Source organism: Enhydra lutris, unplaced genomic scaffold (assembly GCF_002288905.1).
Source record: "Enhydra lutris kenyoni isolate GAN:26980312 unplaced genomic scaffold, ASM228890v2 scaffoldscaffold53, whole genome shotgun sequence".
Lineage (NCBI taxonomy): Eukaryota > Metazoa > Chordata > Mammalia > Carnivora > Mustelidae > Enhydra > Enhydra lutris.
This window is the reverse complement of record NW_019154137.1, coordinates 13235264-13254249: the sequence shown is the minus strand read 5'-3', so window position 1 is coordinate 13254249 and position 18986 is coordinate 13235264. Positions and strand designations below refer to the sequence as shown.

The 18986-nt window shown below is 38.8% G+C and overlaps 1 protein-coding gene across 3 annotated transcripts in view; it reads left to right on the top strand.

Annotated features, from left to right (window-relative positions):
* The window catches only part of LOC111157249 (ecto-NOX disulfide-thiol exchanger 2), a 78288-nt gene that overhangs the window by 44399 nt on the left and 14903 nt on the right, over positions 1–18986 (top strand). For all 3 annotated transcript variants that reach the window (XM_022518521.1, XM_022518524.1, XM_022518522.1), the window contains 2 exons: positions 1174–1280; positions 9748–9862. In XM_022518521.1, the coding sequence (XP_022374229.1) occupies positions 1174–1280; positions 9748–9862 (222 nt within the window). The remainder of the gene's footprint in view (positions 1–1173; positions 1281–9747; positions 9863–18986) is intronic.

Genomic DNA, 18986 nt, shown 5'->3' with positions numbered 1-18986 from the left:
ATGTGCTATGGTGAGTGCTGTGAAGTGTGTAAACCTGGCGATTCACAGACCTGTACCCCTGGGGATAAAAAGATATTATATGTTTTAAAAAAATAAAACTTAAAAAAAATAAAATAAAAAAAAAAAGAGTATAGTTTTATGATTTGGCTTTTAAACAATTAAGGCGCACTCTTCCCATATGTGACTTCCCACACTTGACTCACACATAATTAGGATTAAGGAAGAGTTCTTTCATTTTCCATTTTTATTTTGAAAATATATATGGGCATAGAATCCAGGCAGAGAAAGCACATGTTTTTAGGACTTTAGAAAAAAAGAGCAGCGAGCATCATGGGACTATAAATCCCTAAATCATTCACAGACAGGTTACAATCAGGGCTATAAAGAAAAAAAATAACACCTCTGGATTTTCTTAGGGTGACTACCCACCAGGAAGAGGCTCTTATCCTTCTGTTTCTCTCCCCCAAAAAGTCTTGTCTAAGTTTCCCTTCTCTTGAGCTGGTTAGGTAAAAGCACCAGAGTATTTGTACACATTTTTCCGTTTGACATTTTTAAAGAGACTCTGAAAAATATGCTTTAGGACTGCACTTGCACAGTATTCTTCTATAAAACTTCTATTTCTCCAGTCAACAAGCCCATCTACGTAGACTTAAAATAGATTCTGTTCATCTTGGGTTCCGATATGATGCTTCTGGTTCAATATACCTCAGGATAACAATAGGATGGATTCTGTTGAAGTCAAGTATGCAAGCTCATTTTGTTTATAAAAGAAGCCTATGGTCAGAAGGAGCTGGTACAAATTCGCCGCTCACTGCCATGCTGTGCTGGGTCATTAGTACTAAATTACATTAGTACTAAGTCACATTCACCGCAACTCTTACCTCACCTGCCTGGATAAATACAGACTGCCTGTATTAAAAATTAAGTCACCATTTCACCCCAAACCTTCTGGAGTTCCCTTTCTTCGTTCTGTATATTGGTATCTCTGCCTTTGAGTCTTCTCTAAGATCATGGTACCCCAACACATGTAACGTTTTCTGAGCATAACCGTAGCCTACTGGTGTCATACGAGAGATGTAACAAGCCTGATGCTTCTCTTACTTCTTTTCTCCTCTCTTTCACCAACCCTGGATGATACTCCGACCTGATTCAACTGCTGATCTGACACTGCAGTTGAGCAGATAGTAGCTGTGTACCATTCCGCCTCCAAACAGAAGGCATGGGACCATTTCACAAAAGCCCAGCGTAAAAATATCAGCGTTTGGTGCAAACAAGCTGAGGTTGGTAACTTTTTACTCTGGTAGCCCCTCAGGGGGACAGTTTCTTTCTTTAACAAGTTATTGATTTGGAGTTTAGTCGGAGTTAAATAGTGCCAAGCTCCCATGGTCACAGCAAGGCTCTAATGAAACACTAAGATGTGTTCTATAGCCTGTCACTGTGACCAGACCGTGTGCCGCCAAAAGGGTAATAAATGTGCATGTGTTGTCTTGAATGCATTCTGCTGGATGAAAACCTGAGTGGTGAAAATGTAGCTGTGATAATTGTAAGTTTACTTCTCCAAGCTAGCTAGTCTTGAGTACAGTGATAATTACTAACCCGTGTGTCTAGTGTTAGAAATATTAGGGCTGTCTTACATTTATTAGAGCATCTTGAAAGTCCACGCTGGTGTTACATTGGAGCGTTGAAATTTCTGTGCCTCTTTGATCAAATCCACTCAGCCATCTTTACAGGTGGCAGCTTTAAAGGTAACAGAGGACTCTGATTTCAGATTAAGGTTGACACCTAGCTCTGCACTTGTGCTCTGGTGCCTTTTAGCATGGAATATGTCTGATGTGATTAGGTTGCTATCCTGAGTCCAAGATTTAAAACCAAGATGGGAGGTTTGTTTTCACAGATCTACCTTTGGAATGGTGTTACCTATACTTCAAGTTCTTCTGTTCCTGTGGGCAGCTTCCTTACCCAGCCCCTGACACTTTTGATCTGTGTGTACAGCAGCTTTTTCAACTTTGCTTCTGAGTCCTCTTTGCTAGTGTGGTAGCAGGTTGTCATATTCCTTAACATTTATATAGCATTTGTAAGGCATTTACATTTTATAAAGCACTTTCACATTGTTTGTCTCACTTACGTGAGCTTCCAGTAGATGTGGTGTAGTGGAAAGAGCACTGGATCTGGAGTCAGAGAATCTCGATCACAGCTGTGACACATTGCAGCTCTGACATTTTTGGTCTCTTTCTTCACCTGTAAATTGGAGATATAATGAAACCAGTCATGTGGGATTAAATGAGAAAAGAGATATGTAGAGTTTGAAAAATGTAAATGCCATATAAATGACAAATAGTAATATTTCAGTTTATCATTCTCAACTCCACAAGGGATAATAACTAGATATGATAGCCATGGTTTACACGTGAAGAAACTGAGACACAGAAATGTTAAGGGATGTACTCAGATTATACAGTTAGTAAGTGATCAGTTCAAAACTAGAAATTCTTCTCGGAGTGTTGATGTAAACTGTCTTGTGCTCTTGAGTGAGTCATTTAATCTTTGTGGACCTCAATTTCCTAACCTATAAAATGAAGATAGCAATTTATTCTTTCTGTCCTTCATGAGAATACATGGCATAGTTTGTGTGGCAACAATTTGAAAACTGTGAAGAGCATTTAGAGGAAAATAAGCCAAACCATGTTCATAAATTGATAGCTTCTGAGCCATCAGTTCTGGCTCAGCAAAGGGACCTGGGAGTCACTGAAGAAAACTCCCTGAAGACATCAGCCCAATAGATAAATAGAATAATACAAAGCTCATGATATTTTAAATTATTTTTTTAAAAGATTTTATTTATTTATTTGACAGACAGAGATCACAAGCAGGCTGAGAGGCAGGCAGAGAGAGGAAGGAAAGCAGGCTCCCCACTGAGCAGAGAGCCCAATGCGGGGCTCGATCCCAGGACTCTGGGACCATAACCTGAGCCGAAGGCAGAGGCTTTAACCCACTGAGCCACCCAGGCGCCCCTTAAATTATTTTTAAACAGAGAATTAGGAACAAAACAGGGAGCTATTGTCTTATAGTAGCACAAGATGATTTCAGAATCCTAGGGCTACCTGACTTTGTTGAGCCTAAACAAACAAAATTCAACATTTCAATTCAAAAGTTAACTGAAGCACATTCTCTGTCTGAGGCATCATGACAGGCAATTCAGGACGAGATGGTCTTTGCCTTCAGGGAGCTAGGAAGGTAAAGAAAGTGATCAAGGGTGGGGAGTGGAGTTTAATACCCTAAACTGAAAATATCCACTCTTTAGTCTGAGCAGTTCAGAAGAATAAAGTTTGAGGGAGAATGCTCAATATGTCTTATAATTGTAGAAAAGCAGTTTTAAGTCTCTACTTTTCTTCAATGTATATACACATGTATCCATTCTCAGGGTGGGAAAAAGCTGTCTGAACTGCCCCCCTTCCCAGTGGAAAGCCCTGCCAGTATAAAAATGTCTTTTCATAGGAGGAAGGGAACCTCTGGTTTGAGCACTGACTTGTCCAGACCACAGCCCTTCTATAAATGACTTTGCAATAAAATATTTCCATGAATATTATTTATCAAGGCTCTCTGTAGAGAAGTATAGTTCTATCAAGCCTGCCTCTCTGGTGGGTACATGAGTTTAATTATCTTGTCAGCAAAGATAGCCTATAAGCTGGACATTTCTCTGGCCTGTAGAGGAGAGCTATCTACCCTATCACCTAATATTGTGGCAGAGCTTCCTTGATAGAGTGATGAGGATAAAGCACATGGCTAGCATGACTGTTAAGAGCCACATGTTTCATAATGTATTTTGTAGACTTTGTAGAAACCCAGAAAAATGCTTCCTGCCTATTGGATTGGACTAAATTAAGGCCTACCTTGAATACCTCAACCTTGATAAGTAAAACTACTGAAAGTGGAACATAGCTCATGACCTTCCTCTGGCATTGCATTTCCCAAACCTAAAAAAGACCTCTTCTACTTTACATCTTTAAATCATGGATTTTTTTAAACCTCTGCATACTTTAACTTGATAATAGGAAACTCTAGAAAGTGACTGTCATCCTCTTAAATTGGGGCTGTCTCTGAGCACCCCACTGAGAACCAGAGCATCTCAGTGGCTTAAACCAACTAGACCGGCTTTTTCTTGGCCTGTAGTTCAAAGCTATAATTCCTAAGCCAGAGGTTTCATTAAGGTGAAAGTTTCTGACATTGAGCCTTTTTCGCCAGTTGCCTTTGAGAATGACCTAGCCAGTACCCTCCTCATGTCACAAAGCACCTGTTCCTTGTCTTATTTTCATCCTACCAGCAGCCAACAGTGTCTTACTCTGCTGAGAGTGGGGTTGTTAAGAAGGGAAAGTCCCCACCTTCAGGGAGCTCAGTCTCTCACCTCCACCTCAGTAACATATGCTGGACATACTAGTTTGCTAATAAATCTTTCATTGGTTTACTTTCCTGATTTATATGTGTGTGAGGCTCCTACTGATAAAATTGAAAAGGGTAATAAGAGAAAACTAAAGTTCCTCTTTACTAAAAATTCGTATCTACAATTACTTTACTGACAGCTCTCTCTACTGTAGAAACTCTTTTTCTATAGAACTGTTTAAAACCTTGTGTTTCTCTCACTGAGAAGCTGGCCTAGATTAGACGCTAAACCTTGCATGATATATAGAAACTAGAGCCGTAGCAGTAGGCACTAGAACAGACTCACTTGCATCCTCCCCACTATGAGATTTTATACCATCAGGCCAGAGGAAAAGGGACTTGACAATTGCTAGCATTCTTGTAAAATGAGATACCGTGATTGCTAAAATAACTTTCTCTCTAGATTTCTAAGTCTACCATTCCAAACTCTGAAGAACTGTTTGCAGACAGATTGTTCAAGTTATCCCGCATACCCTTGTTTTAGGACCCATGTGTTCTAATACTAGCTGTTAGCTTTCAGGCATCAGAACACCTATTAACACAGTTTGGATCAACCTAATTTTAATTTCCATGTGTATCATACAATGGGCATTAGGAACTTGTGTTTGTGCTTTGCTTCATTGTACTGAATGATAGCTCAGATTCAAATTTCTACGTAAGTCTAGAAGCTATCTGTTCCTTTCCATTCCTTCATCTGACCCCTTCCTTACCAAGTATCTTGTTAATGTTGAAAGTCTAGGTAAGTACAGTTTTGTTACACTATTAAAAAGGAACTTTGCTTTACTGATAACCTTGTTACTATCATAACAGGTGAGTAAGATGAATTTAAGTTCACATAACTTTTGCGGAACTATAGAATTAGATACTTAATGTACAATGATTGCAATTTGCTTACTTTATCATAAATTTTAAATGTCAGCTGGTACAAAGGTGATACTTTCTGTGCATTTCCCTCTGTCTCCAATTTCAGTTTAATTCTATGTTAAAGTTCTTTCCCCTCCATTGTGGAGCAGTTTGTGAATTTCTAAGTGTCAGAAAAAGTTATCATTAAAACGGACTCAAAGTCATCATGATGCATTTATAGAAATCACTAACAGTTTGCTGTTCAAATGAAAAATATCATAGGTTAACTGTGGTCGGGAGAATGGAATAGAAACTTGAGGAGTGCTATCTTTCCTTTTTCAATACAGTCTCTCAGTGGCACGGCCCAGTCAATTTCAGGTGGAGATTTATAAATGAAAACGTCCAGAAAATGTTTATGCCTGCCATTGCCACTCTTTTGGTTTCAGCCCTAGATCCAAATGTCAGGCTAGGAAAGGGGGCAAATCTGGGAGACAGCTAGTTCCCTTGCTGCCTGCACTTCAGTGGCTCAGAGTTCCCCTCCTGGTAGAATGTCTTCCTTGGGGAAATTACCCTAAGGATTTACCTTTTAGTCCTTCACTCTGAAGGTATTTGTTAGGGTTTGCTTCCCAAAATCGAGCTTTCTTGACCCAACCAGAGAGACAGAAATAGGTATCTTAGATATCAAGTGCTTTAAAGGTAAGGCTTTCATAGAATTAAAAACGTACTTGCTTTACTTAGGGGTACTGTCATTTGCTATATGCTCCTCATGAGTTTGCCTTGCTATGATACCCTATAACCTCTGATGTTCTCTTTGCCTTTATCCTATTCACGTGTCTTTCTATTGGATATTTATAAGAGAGTAACAGTACAGGGCTTAGTTTCTTTGTAGCTAAGGGGGACTGCCTGATGGTTAGTTGGCAGTCTCTAAGCTCCGCCACTTTGCATGCCTGACTGAACAATGGAGAACAAGGTCCCCTTAGTTTTTCTTACCCTCATTTCAGTATCAGCTAAAGGAATTGGTAACTCTTGTTCCTGAGGTATTTTCAGGCATTGACGTAAAATTTACCCATAGGTCTTTCTGTTTCTGGAGATTTTTTGAAGACATGAAAGACCTCTAGATAAGCTGCATTACTTAGTTATTGAACTTTTTATACTTCTCAGAAGAAATTATGCTTTCTTGCCCATCTGGAAGCAGAAAGATGTTTTGTAGGGCTGAGCAGCTACCGGGCATGTCTTATCTCTCAGCTAGATCTTCCTGCCCGGGGACATTTCCCTAGAAGGAACATAGTTTACTCTGCTGACAAGCACAGTAACTTTCCCAGAGTCAGATGACATGTTTGTGAATTGACAATCAGTCTCTGCTTACACCCTCTGACAGGCTACATTTTTGTTAGGCAACTAGGAGAGCCACAACTTTTCCTGATGCCACGAGTTGTACAATATTCGAATTTGCCAGTGTCAAACCTCATTATAATCACCTTGCCAGTAACTGTTCTTTGATGATAACTGAAACCCAGACTCCTGAGACAGAATGAATTCTTAAAAATGAGCAATTCCTTTCTTCTCTATGCAATGAGTTTGAATAAGACATAGCAAATCTCTCTCTTGACACAGCCCTTTAAAGTTCATTTTTCTCAAGCAAGTCACTGTTTCCTTCTATTTTAAGTAATGCCCCTGTAGCACATGAGAGATGCTATGTTAGTAGTTCTATTTTCTATTATTTCTGTTTTTCTATTACCTCTTAACTACCTGTAAAAATACTGAGTACCTTGTGTTTTTAAAAGGGACTTTACCTGTAGTGAAAACTTACCTTGATATAGAAATTATCATTTTTCCCAGTAAGAGGCATAAGAAAGGAGAATATTAGTTGAGATACTGATTAACTATAGCATTAATTATTAAGAAATCCATTTGAAATATTTATAATCCCCCTAAATGGAGGCAGTTTTCACCAGACAGTGTTGGATATTTCCTGTATTATGGCCCAACTGGGGCTAACGTAGGCAGGGAATTCTGAGCTCAGTGCTGAGAAGCCTCTGACAGGCATTAAGTGGTCTCTAAATGGTTGCAAAGTGCTCTAAAATGCACAGTTTTCATGCTGACTTTTTAAAAAGTGACTTTTCCAGTGTGATCTCCGTCATTTCCAAAAAGTTCTTCATGCCTACGTGAAGATCTGTGTTTATAGCTGGTAGCACTTCCCTCCAGCCTAAGGAACTTTCTTCCACACTTCTTATAGTGTACATCTTTGGATGACAAATTCTTTCATTTACATTGTCTGAAAATAGATTTAATTCATCTTCATTCTTCAAAGAATTTTCCTCTGCATATAGAATTCTGAATAAAGAGATATTTTTATTTCTTCCTGCACTTTAAAGATAATGTTCTCCTGACTTCTGGCCTATATTGTTTCTGAAAGAAATCAAAGTATTCAGATTGTCTCCTTGTATATAATATGTCTTTTTTTTTCTGGATGCTTTTAAGAGTTCCTCTGTTCTTCCAGTTTTACTGAGAGTAGAACTGACATATTGTACTGTATAAGTTTAAGATACACAGCATTATCATTTGACCTACATGGATTGTGAAACGATTATCACAATGAGTTTAGCTAACTAAAAAGTTAGAGTTTCTCTTAATGTTTTAGTTTGTGGCAATTTGACTATGATGTTCTTAGACATACCTTTTTCACACATCTCCTGCTTGGGGTTCCCTGAGCTCTTCAAATATATAGGTTAATGTCTTTCATCAAAGTTGAGACATCTTCAACTATTTTTTCTTCAAGTATCTTGAATCATTTCATCTCTCCACTCTGTGATTCCAGTTAGTTTCTCTGTTCTTCAGATTGGATAAATGTGTATTGTTCTCTCTTTAAGTTCTCTCTTTGTTCTGCCATCTCTATTATAAAGTTAGGCTCAGCCAGTTATTTTTATTTTGGATATTATATTTTCAGTTTTAGAATTTTCAGTTGGTTCTTTTTTAAAGTTTCTGTTTCTCTGCCAAGATTTCCTATCTTTTCATTCATTATGAGCATGTTTCCTTTCTATCACTGAGATAGTTTTAATAGCTGCTTTAACTCCTTGTCTGCTAACTCCCATATCTGGTTCATTTCAAGTTTTATTTCTGTTGATAATCTTTTCTCTTGAAGGTGGGTCATCTCATCTTAGTTGTTCCTAAATCAAGTAATTTGGGGCTTTGCCTGCATTTTTTGAATATTTTTCTTTTAAGGCTCTGGTTATATTCTGTTATGTTCATTTTGTTATGTTCTTCCAAAGAAGATTGACTTCAGTTTCTTTTGTTTTAATGGTCAATTTACTTAATCGAATTTAAGCTGGAAATTATCTCTCTTAGCAGCTCAAATCTAGGTTCAGTTTTTTTAGACTTAGCTGTTTTGTTTGGAATCTGTCCTGTGCTTCCATGGTTCAAGCGTCATGCAGAAATTTGAGCAGCTATTACAGGCAGAATTTGGATCTCTCTCTCTTTGGCTGTCTCCTTTCTGGGATCCCTTCCTCACTTTCCTGTGGCTATCTTCTTGATTTCTTTAAGACATAAAGACAGGGTTTCCTGTTAAAAATGTGGCCACCCCATGAGCTGCTAACTGTTGTCTGCTGTCAGACTAAAAGGCTCTTAAAAAACTGAGAGACCCACATCCTTCTTCCAAGTGTCAGCCATGCTTTAGGATATGCCTGCTTTCGTTCGCTCCCCAGTGCCATCAAGTAGTTAGGGGTTTGGCTTGGTTTGATTTTGTGTCTTGTTCAGAGTATAGTTACTATCCCTGGAAAAGTTCATCTGATAGAAGTTCACCCCTGACAGCTCATTTTTGATGTTAACTTCTAAACCTGCAAAAGTTAGATTAAGAGTTCTGTTAAGTCTGTAAGTAGAGAGGGAAGAGGATGGAGATGCAAAAATTTTTTTAAATATATTTATTTATTTGACATAGGGAGGGATTAAAATTAGGCAGAGAGGCAGACAGAGAGAGGGGGAAAGCAGGCTCCCCGCTGGGCAGGGAGCCCGATATGGAGCTCGATCCCAGGACCCTGAGATCATGACCCAAGCTGAAGGCAGAGGCTTAACCCACTGAGCCACCCAGGTGCCCCTGGAGATGCAAAATTAAAGAATTTGATATGGGAAGGTGAAAATGGTAGAACCCTTCAGGGAAAGTCCAGAAATCCACTTAAGAGGTGAGAGGCTTTCATGACCAACAGTACTTTCTAATATAGGAGGGATATAAGAATCATCAACTGCCAGAGCTCTGGATATGGAAAGAAAGCCTTATGGAAGACAGAATGTGCAAAGTCTGCTTTGTCTTTCAAGGCAGTTTCAGCCCCGGCGTGCCCCTTTGTTCTTGCCTTAGGAGTACTCTGAAGTTTTTTCATATGTCAAAAAACCCTGCTTCATCTTCTCCTTAACTCTGTTCATTTCTTCAGTATTTTCAAAGCTTCCCCACTAACAAAGCATAACTTTTAACCTTAGGAAATTCGCAACATACATAATGATGAATTAATGGGAATCAGACGAGAAGAAGAAATGGAGATGTCCGATGAGGAAATAGAAGAAACCACAGAAACAAAAGAAACTGAGGAATCAGGTAAAGATAATTCTGCTTTGTTTCATTTAATTAGCATCTACTTGTAGGGATGATATTTTAAAACTTCTAACATCCAGTAAGGTATGGGCACAAAACCATCAGCCTGGAACCAGCTAGAAACAATTGGTAAAGCCATAGAAGTACACAGTGGTTGAATATCAACTCTGTGGCTAAGGATCTTTTTATTCACTCCCATCTTCCGTTACAGTCCCAAATTAAAAGTGGACTGTCTTCTCTTAGGAAGGCTAGACATTTAAGCAGCACTTGATTTGGATTTATTAATAATATGTTCTATGGTAGAAATCATAAGAGAGCTTACACATAAATAGACAACTAGCCAGACATGTTAAAAAGTAGTTGGATCCCTACATCATATATATACCTTACACCAGTATTAGTAACAGATGGATTTAATATTTAAATTTTTTAAAAACTTAGCAAAATAAATCCTGGAAAATATGGGAGTTGGTTATATAATTTGGGATGAAGGTCTCCCAAGATAGAAATCATAAAAGATACTTTTGATAAATTTATCTTCATATAAATTAAATATTTTTCTTTAAAGAATCACAAAGTTAAAAGAGACTCTACCAACTAAGGGGAAATATCTATAATATATGACAGTCTACCTATCTGCTGCCTTTTATTGTGGTTACTAAGGGGTTTATTGGGAACCAAACAGGAGTCTACAGACAGATGTTTGGGTAAAGGCTTTTGCGCTTAGTGTAGTCAGGACCTCACCATGAGACAGGCCACGAGACTGTGGGTCCCCAGTGGAACTCAGAAGGCAAACCTGCTGAACAATAGGACACTACACTGCGTTTCAATTTCATAACAAACCAGGGAGAGAATTACCAGAAGGGAGATTAAAATATCAGCCAAAAGTCCAGTGTTTTCAGGTAAGCCATTCTAGACAGTCTTAGGAGTCAGTAATGTACAATGGACAAAGCACTGGACCTAAAGTTAGAGGACCTGAGTTCTAGTCCCAGCTGTGTTCCTCTTGACGCCAGAAGGACTTCTGTCCCACTGAGCTCAGGTTCCATCCTTGTAAGAAGTACATTATACAACCATCTAACAGGAATGTTGGGATGGCTAAACAAATTCATTCATTTAATAACTATTGCATGCCAAACACTGTGCTAGGCATTGGAGATATCTTAGCAAACTGTCCCTACTGTGTGGGGTGTGTGTGTGTGTGTGTGTGTGTGTGTGTGAGAGAGAGAGAAAGAGAGAGACAGAGACAGAGACCAACAGAGAACCAATTGACTATAATGCAAATTAGAATTTCTTGGTTTCGGGGTGCCTGGGTGGCTCAGTGGGTTAAAGCCCCTGCCTTCGGCTCTGGTCATGATCCCAGGGTCCTGGGATCGAGCCTCACATCGGGCTCTCTGCTCAGCCAGAGACCTGCTTCCCTTCCTCTCTCTCTGCCTGCCTGTGATCTCTATCAAGTAAATAAATGAATCTTAAAAAAAAATTAGAATTTCTTGGTTTCAGTACTTGCATATTGAAGTCAGCAGCTCTATAGCCACTTGAGTGGCCCTAGAATCTTTACTCCATGAACAGAAACTCTTAAGGAAAGGCACTACCAAATCAGACTTTTAAAAAGGCATTTGTAGCTGTTACATCTGAATTTCCTCTATTTCTACCATATCTTAGATCCCTAAACATCTGAACCTCCATATATATTGAATAAATCCTTTGTAATCAGTAGATAATATTTTCAGAATAGTGAACTAATTACTGCAAATGCATACTATAAACTTAAAGCTAAAAAAACAAAAGTTTCATAATAATTGAGTTATTCAAATTAGTTAAGTGCTTAGCCAAGATGTTTTATAGCTGACTAATCTTTGACTTATAGAACTGTCTCCATCTCAGTATCTGCAGTATTGTATACAGTGTTAATCCAGTGTTCCCCTGAAATGAACGTGACCATAAGTTTGAATATTTGCTTAATAAATTGCTGAATTTAAGGAGTTATTGAGGGAAGGAGGGTGTATGGGAGATTCAGATTAAATGCACTTACTAGCGTTATATAATTGCATTTTGCTTCTGTATTTCTTTGAGTTAAAAGCTGTATTGGCTACTGCACAGAATCTTATTCGTTTAGAGACTGGAAACTCCCTGACAGATCATCTTATAGCTATTTTCTTTCCTGTTCCACATGCCAGGATGCTGCTTTGTCAAATAAAGCTATCTACAATAGACTTAATGGAGCTTACCAAATAGCTTTTCTCCCAGAAGGTTTCAATTCATTTTAATTCAAGGACTTTTGTGCATTTTTCTTCCCTTCGATCGTATCTAATTTTGTTATCTTGCTTTTGTAGTAGTCAGCTGCAGAAATCCTGCTCAGTGTGAGCCAGTAAGTGGGTCCTTAGGTTTTATCTAAATCAGCTGCATGTTTTAGTTTCACTTGGTTCCAATTAAAAGCTTAAGCATTAGATCTCAGAGTTGTTTTTTTTTTTTCTCTCTCCATGCTACCAAACTTGAATTCCAGGAGCCTAGAGCATGTGTCTGATTAAATTTTACTTCCTGAAGAAAGCAAGAGTCACAGCTAGCCTAGCAGTCTCAGTTACCTTTCCTTGGTAACTTGGTAACAAAATTTCTATTCTTCAAGGGATTCTGTATTACCCAGCCCATATTTGTGATGTACTACTGGAAACCTTCTTGCTGTGGAAGAAAGAACTGCTGTGCTCAAAGCAATGTGTTGAAGAGGGGGAATCACATCAAAGCAAATCATGATAGTGTAAAATCATTCTATTGTTAGCCATGATGGAAAGTACATGTGCCCAGTAAACCTAAGAACAGCTGTTCCTTTTCAACATCTACTGTCTGCCTTCTCCACTTAGACTAGTGGTTCTCAGATCTGATATATATAAGCATCATTGGGTTACCTTTAAAAAATCAGATTTTCTGGGGTGCAGGGTTTGATTAAATAGACCCATAATGAAGTTCAGGAATTTGCATTTTATTAGGCACCCTAAACAATTTAGATGCTGGTGGTTCAGGGAGCACATTTGGAAAACATTGACTGAGACTCATTCCCCTTCATTGTTCTAGCCAAAGTTTTCACTTATTTTGGTTTCCAATCTCCTTCCTTCCCTCCCTCACCTCTCATTATTCCCTCTTTCAGAGTTTGATCAATTAATTAACAAGAACTGCATCTTATAAGGTTATGGAAATAGAGGTGCAATAAGTGCAAATTTACATAAAATATAAGAAATACCACTTGGTTCTAACCTGTAAGGTACTGATTAGAATGCAGCAAGGCCAAGAGATATTAGTGTGGCCAGAATAATTGCGTCCAGTGAAAATTGATTGGTATGTTGAAAGATGAACAGGTTTGGATGAGAAGAAGGAGAGTAAGAAAGTTTCTTGATATGAAGGCAGGAAAGGAGAAGGAACAGGGCTCAGAGAGGGAGATAAAGATGATGGGTATAGGGGGATAAAAGATTGAGTGGACAAGATAGATCCAGATTATGGGGAACCATGAATGCCAAGGTTACATTTAGCATAATAGACAATATGGCACTATAAGCATGTCTTAATCATGGCACTAGTATGATAAAAGGAAATAAATTTATTTAGGAAATAAATTTTGGAAAAAGAGAAACCTGCCAAAGACTTTTATAGGAATTTAGATATAAAATGATGAAGCCTGAGACTAGAGTGAAGGTAATGGGAACTCAGATAAAATAGTAAAAGAAAAGGATATAACAGAAAATATAAGATTAAAGACGCTGGGAGTCACTTCAGAAGAATAACTAAAGTCTTTGGCTCCAGATTGGATATAGATGATGAAGGAAAGGCAAGAATTTGAGATGAGGCTAGGTTTCCTAGCCTAGGAGACTGGAGGGTCAGCGGTCATATTAGTTCTTTAGGGCTACTGCAACAAAGTACCACAAACTGAGTAGCTTAAACAATAGAAGTTTATTGCCTCACAGTTCTGGAAGCCGGAAGCCTGAGATTAAGGTGTCATCAGGGTGCATTCCTCTTCAGGGCTGTGAGAGAGAATCTGTTCCATGCCTCTCGCCTGGCTTCTGATGGTTTGTTGGTGATCTTTGACACTCCTTGGCTTGTAGGTGCATCATCCTAATCTCTGCCTTCATGTTTACATGACATTCTCCCTGTTTGCATGTCTGTGTCCAAATGTCTCCGTTCTGTATGTACACCAGCTGTATAAGTCCATAAACCCACCCGAATGACTTCATTTTAACTTGATTACCTCTGTTAAGATCCTTTTTCCAAATAAGGTCACATTCTTTCATTGAACAGGGCTTCAACATAAAGGGTCTTTTTGGGAGGGGGGGTTACAACTTATATACTAGTACCACTGACAGAAATGGGCTAGTACATGGGATTGATTTGTAGAATATGAGATCAGTTTCAGATAGTAGATAGTTGGGAAATAGATATAAAAGATTTATATTCAAATCAGGGTTCAAGAAAGTAGAAGGAATAGAAGATGGCAGTACGGAGGTGTTGGCTGAAGCTTGGGGAATATGATAAATGATTGTGAAAAACAAGTGAGAGAAAGAAGAGCAAAGGGCTAAATACAGAACTTTGGTGGCTACCCACAGTAAGGGAGGAGGAAAGAAAAGGAGTGTGCAGAGCAGTTAGAACAGTCTATGTGCACCTGGATGGCTCAGCTGGTTAAGCATTGGACTCTCAGGTCTTGATCTCAGGATCCTGGGATAGAGCCCTGTGTCAGGCTATGCACTCAGTGGGGAGTCTGCTTGAGGATTCATTGACTGTCTCCCCACCCCCTCTCTAAATAAATAAACAAATAAGTCTTTTTAAAGGGAAAGAGCAGCCTAAGAAGCTGGAAAAAAAAACTAGAAAAACATTGGATTATAGAGACCACGAGAACAATCTACAGAAGAAAGAAATTGAGGACAGCATTGGGCAAGAACTATTTAAGTAGGGTGATAGAGGTAGGGGCCAGAACATACAACGATAAGGAGAGGAAGTGGACAAAGACCACAGGTCAGAAAGTTGGGTACTGAGCAAAAGCAAATGCAGGCATTATAAATGGCAGTTAGAATGGGTGACAAAGTTAAAGTTAAGTTTTTTGTTGTTGTTCAATAGAAGGGAAGGCAGCCATGGAGAGAGCAATGTTGAAGATGCTTGAGAGTGAAAGAGTACTTATGGATAATTATGGAAATGGAATCCTGGAGAAGAATGGGAAGTGATCCAAACTCAGGTGGAGTTTTCTTTAGAGAGGGGAGACCCCTCTTCCTCTGAGACAAGGGAGGTAAAGCTAAATGTATGCATTCCATGCTTCTCCATATACCCAGAGATTGGTCAACTATTGATTAGGAAAATGCTTTGGAAATAAGACCATGAGGAAACAGGAGCAGACTTGGAATATATACCCTGGGCAGGATGGAAGGAAGAAATCAGTGAGAGGTAAGAGACCGACCAGCAAGGCCAACATGAGTCTGTATTGACCAGGACTGCCCAGCTCTGCAGCTTCCTATAAGAGTCCTCTGCAGCCCAGGATAAGGTGCAGACAAAGTTGAATCAAGTGACCATGAGCTAGAAATTGGCATGGTAAGACTGGCCAAAAGTTTTCAGGAAGGTGAAGGAATATAGAGTACTAAGGAGTTTGCAGTGGAATCTGTTTAGCCAGAAAATAGTTAATGGACTGGGTGAAGTTGGCCACTCCAAGACATTAAAGGTCCCAGCAAAGAAAGTGAACAGCATCTCAGGGTGATGAGAGGCAGTGAAGTAACTGACATGAAGATACCGTGTTTGAGAGCGAAATTTAGAGATCTCAGAGGAGAAACAGTGAAGTCCCTGGTGCATGCATACTGATAGAAGCCCCACTGAAGTAATGACCTGCAGAGGTAAGGAAAGCAAGGCTTTGGGAGGTCAAAGAACTCAAAAATTTCCCTGAACTGGCCTGCAGCCATTCATATCATCTCCCTCTTTCAACTATGTTCTTTTTGGCTTTTTCTCTTTGTGAATCACTCCAGCTCAAACTTTTTTGGGGACCCTTGAGAGGAATGTTGCACATTTTCCCTTCTTGAATTTGGTAACATTTGTTACACATCTTCCTTCAATAATTTGGTGACATTTTTAAGCATCTCTTATAATGCAGCTTTATGAGGATGGCCAAGCCCCTGAATTTGCTTCCATTAAAATTGTTGTTGTTTTCTTTGTACCATCAAAGAAACTTAGGCATTAATTTTTTTTAGTATTTTATTTATTTATTTGACAGAAATCACAAGTAGGCAGAGAGGCAGGCGATGGGGGTGGGTGAGCAGTCTCCCCGCTGAGCAGAGAGCCCGATGCAGAGCTCGATCCCAGGACCCTGAGATCGTGACCTGAGCTGAAGGCAGAGGCTTAACCCACTGAGCCACCCAGGTGCCCTAGGTATTAATTTTTTAATGGTACAAAATCCTTTTAGATCTTTTGTCATAGAAAAACATCTGGAATTTTGCTCTGAGTGGCTCCTCTAAAAAGAGGAGCTTGTAGCTACCTTCATACTTTCATAGTGCCATGATGAACTGGCAGCCTTCAGATCTGAGGAGTCATCCCCATAAAAAGAAACATTTTCCCCACATAGGAAATAGTCAAAAAGGAGCAGCCAAGAACTAATGATGGCAAGATACGAATAAATTCACTGTACTATGCTCTTTGGTATCAGGACTAATGGATTCACCTACTCAAACATATTATTAAAAGGTAATATTGAACTTTTCAATGTTCTGGCAATGTACAAAGAACTCCAACTTCAGAAATGGGCCCATTAATATTAAGTTTGTGAAAGTAAAAACTTGGTGTCCTCATTAAAATGACAAAAACCCTCATTTCAGGGAGTGGGAAATACATTTCCTAAGTAAGGTGCCCTGGTGGCATTAGAGGAGATCACATTCTCTTTTACTTAGTGACATGTCCAAACTGAGGAGATTATTATCTGTTTGCACTTGGATACAGGAATCTATTTCCTCATGTCAGCATGCCCTTTCCCCTTGGGAGAGAAGCAGTCTCTCCTCCTCATTTGCTCAGAGAGAAAATATTTTCACATTTAAACTGGAGACAGCGCCTCTAACTATTCTCCTAGATCTCTACCCTTTTCCACATTTCTCCACAAGACTCATAAGACATGAGCATAATCACTAGCCTGCAGTACAAGAAGAGACAAAAGGAGGAAGAAGAAATATCACTACTTAGTGATATTAGCCATATGCCATATGCCTTGCCAGAGGACAAACATGCAAACCAAAGCAAAATGAATAACTGTCTATCTGTAGCAGTCACTTGATTTACAGAGGAACCTCTGTGTTATTCAGTGGAATTCCAGTCCAGTTTGAGATGCTATCCTTGGTACTGATCCAACAAACAAATCAAGTATTTCTTCCCATTGGCAGATAGCTTGTGTCCCTTCTGCCATACACTTTCCTATATATGGTCATCTTCACTTTTAGCATCTTCTTTTAGTGCTGGGATTGTGAGGAATGCTGCCTGCCCAACAACAGGTATCCCAGCTGTTGGGAGAGATGGCAAGGATAGACAGTATTTACAGTGCTGGCACTTCAACCCCTCGTGTAACAGTTTTCTCTTCAGAGACCAAAAGCTGTATGATTACAGCAAAAATTAAGATCCATAATAAAATCAAACATAAAATGAATGTGTCATGCCAAATTTTTTCATAATTTCTTTTAAAAACTAAAACACAAGGTTCAAACTGCCATACCAGGATAATTGCATAGCCATTCACAAAAAAACAAGAAAACACGTAAACAGGAAGGATTGCCACTCTCTTATTTGGATAGACAGTCTGATTACATCAGCCTACATCGGTACCTGATTGTTTCAGGAAAACCCTCAGGTTGAAAGCACAGAATTAAACCCCACCCCACCCCTGAAGGAGCTTTCTTTTAAGAATATGGGGTGTTTTCTCCCCCAGAATATGGTTTTATTCTATATATTTCATCTTTGTAAAGCACAACTTCCTTCCATTTATTGTAGAGAATGAATCTTTTCTTTGAAATCCTTTTAGAGAACTCTTATTCCACCACTTATAGCTAATAATCTTGAAGATTTGATTTCCATTACTTTCTTTTACTTTCTTCTACCCAAAGTCCCTCCCTCATAAGTAACTGAAAAAATTCACACCTTTGACAAGTTGTCTTTTAACATTCTTTACATTTAATATACAGGTTTGTAATTTTGATTCATTTTGATAACATCTCTTTTTGGCTTTTTGCTGTGTTAGGAATCAAAAAAGGAATAAACTACAAATGTTTCCATTAATTTAGACTGTGAGCCATAGAGATTAGTGGAATCTCATTTTTTACCATTATCATAAGCCTGGTACAGGGAAGGTCCTTGGTGTTTGTTGAATGAATGAAAATCCTCTGATTAAACATTTTGTAATAGGTTTTCAGATTTTTGGCCTTGAAAAATGAGCCCTAACCATAAATAAAGCTAACCAAGTTTTCCTCTTGTGTCTTAGGGGTTTTTTAATTAATAAATTAATGTTTTAGAGTAGTCTTAGATTTACAACAATATTAAACAAGAAGTAAAGAGCTTCCAAATACCTGTCTCCCCCACACACATACATAGTCCCCCCCGCCACTACTGACATCCTGCACCACAAGGGTACATTGGTTACAGTCAGCGAATACATCATTATCACCCAAAGTTCATAGTTTGCATTAGAGTTCACTCTTGGTGTTGTACATTCTATGGGTTTAAATGTTTAAAATGTATGTATCTACCATTACAGCATCATACAGAATAGTTCCACTGCCCTAAAAATCCTCTGTGCTCTGCCTGTTCATTCTTCCCTCCCCCTAACCCCTGGCAACAAGGTTAGGGATTTTTTTTTAATCTTTTTACTGACTCCATTGTTTTTGCCTTTTCCAGAATGCCATATAGTTGGAGTCATACAGTTATGTAGCATTTTCAATTGGCTTCTTTCACTTAGTAATATGCATTTACATTTCTTCCAAGTCTTTCCATGACTTAATCACTAATTTCTTTTTAGCACTGAATAATATTCCATTTCTGGATATACCAGTTTGTTTACCCATTAATCTACTAAAGAACATCACAGTTGTTTCCAATTTGGGGAGATTTTAAAATTGCCAGAAGAAATCTGCTATAAAATCCA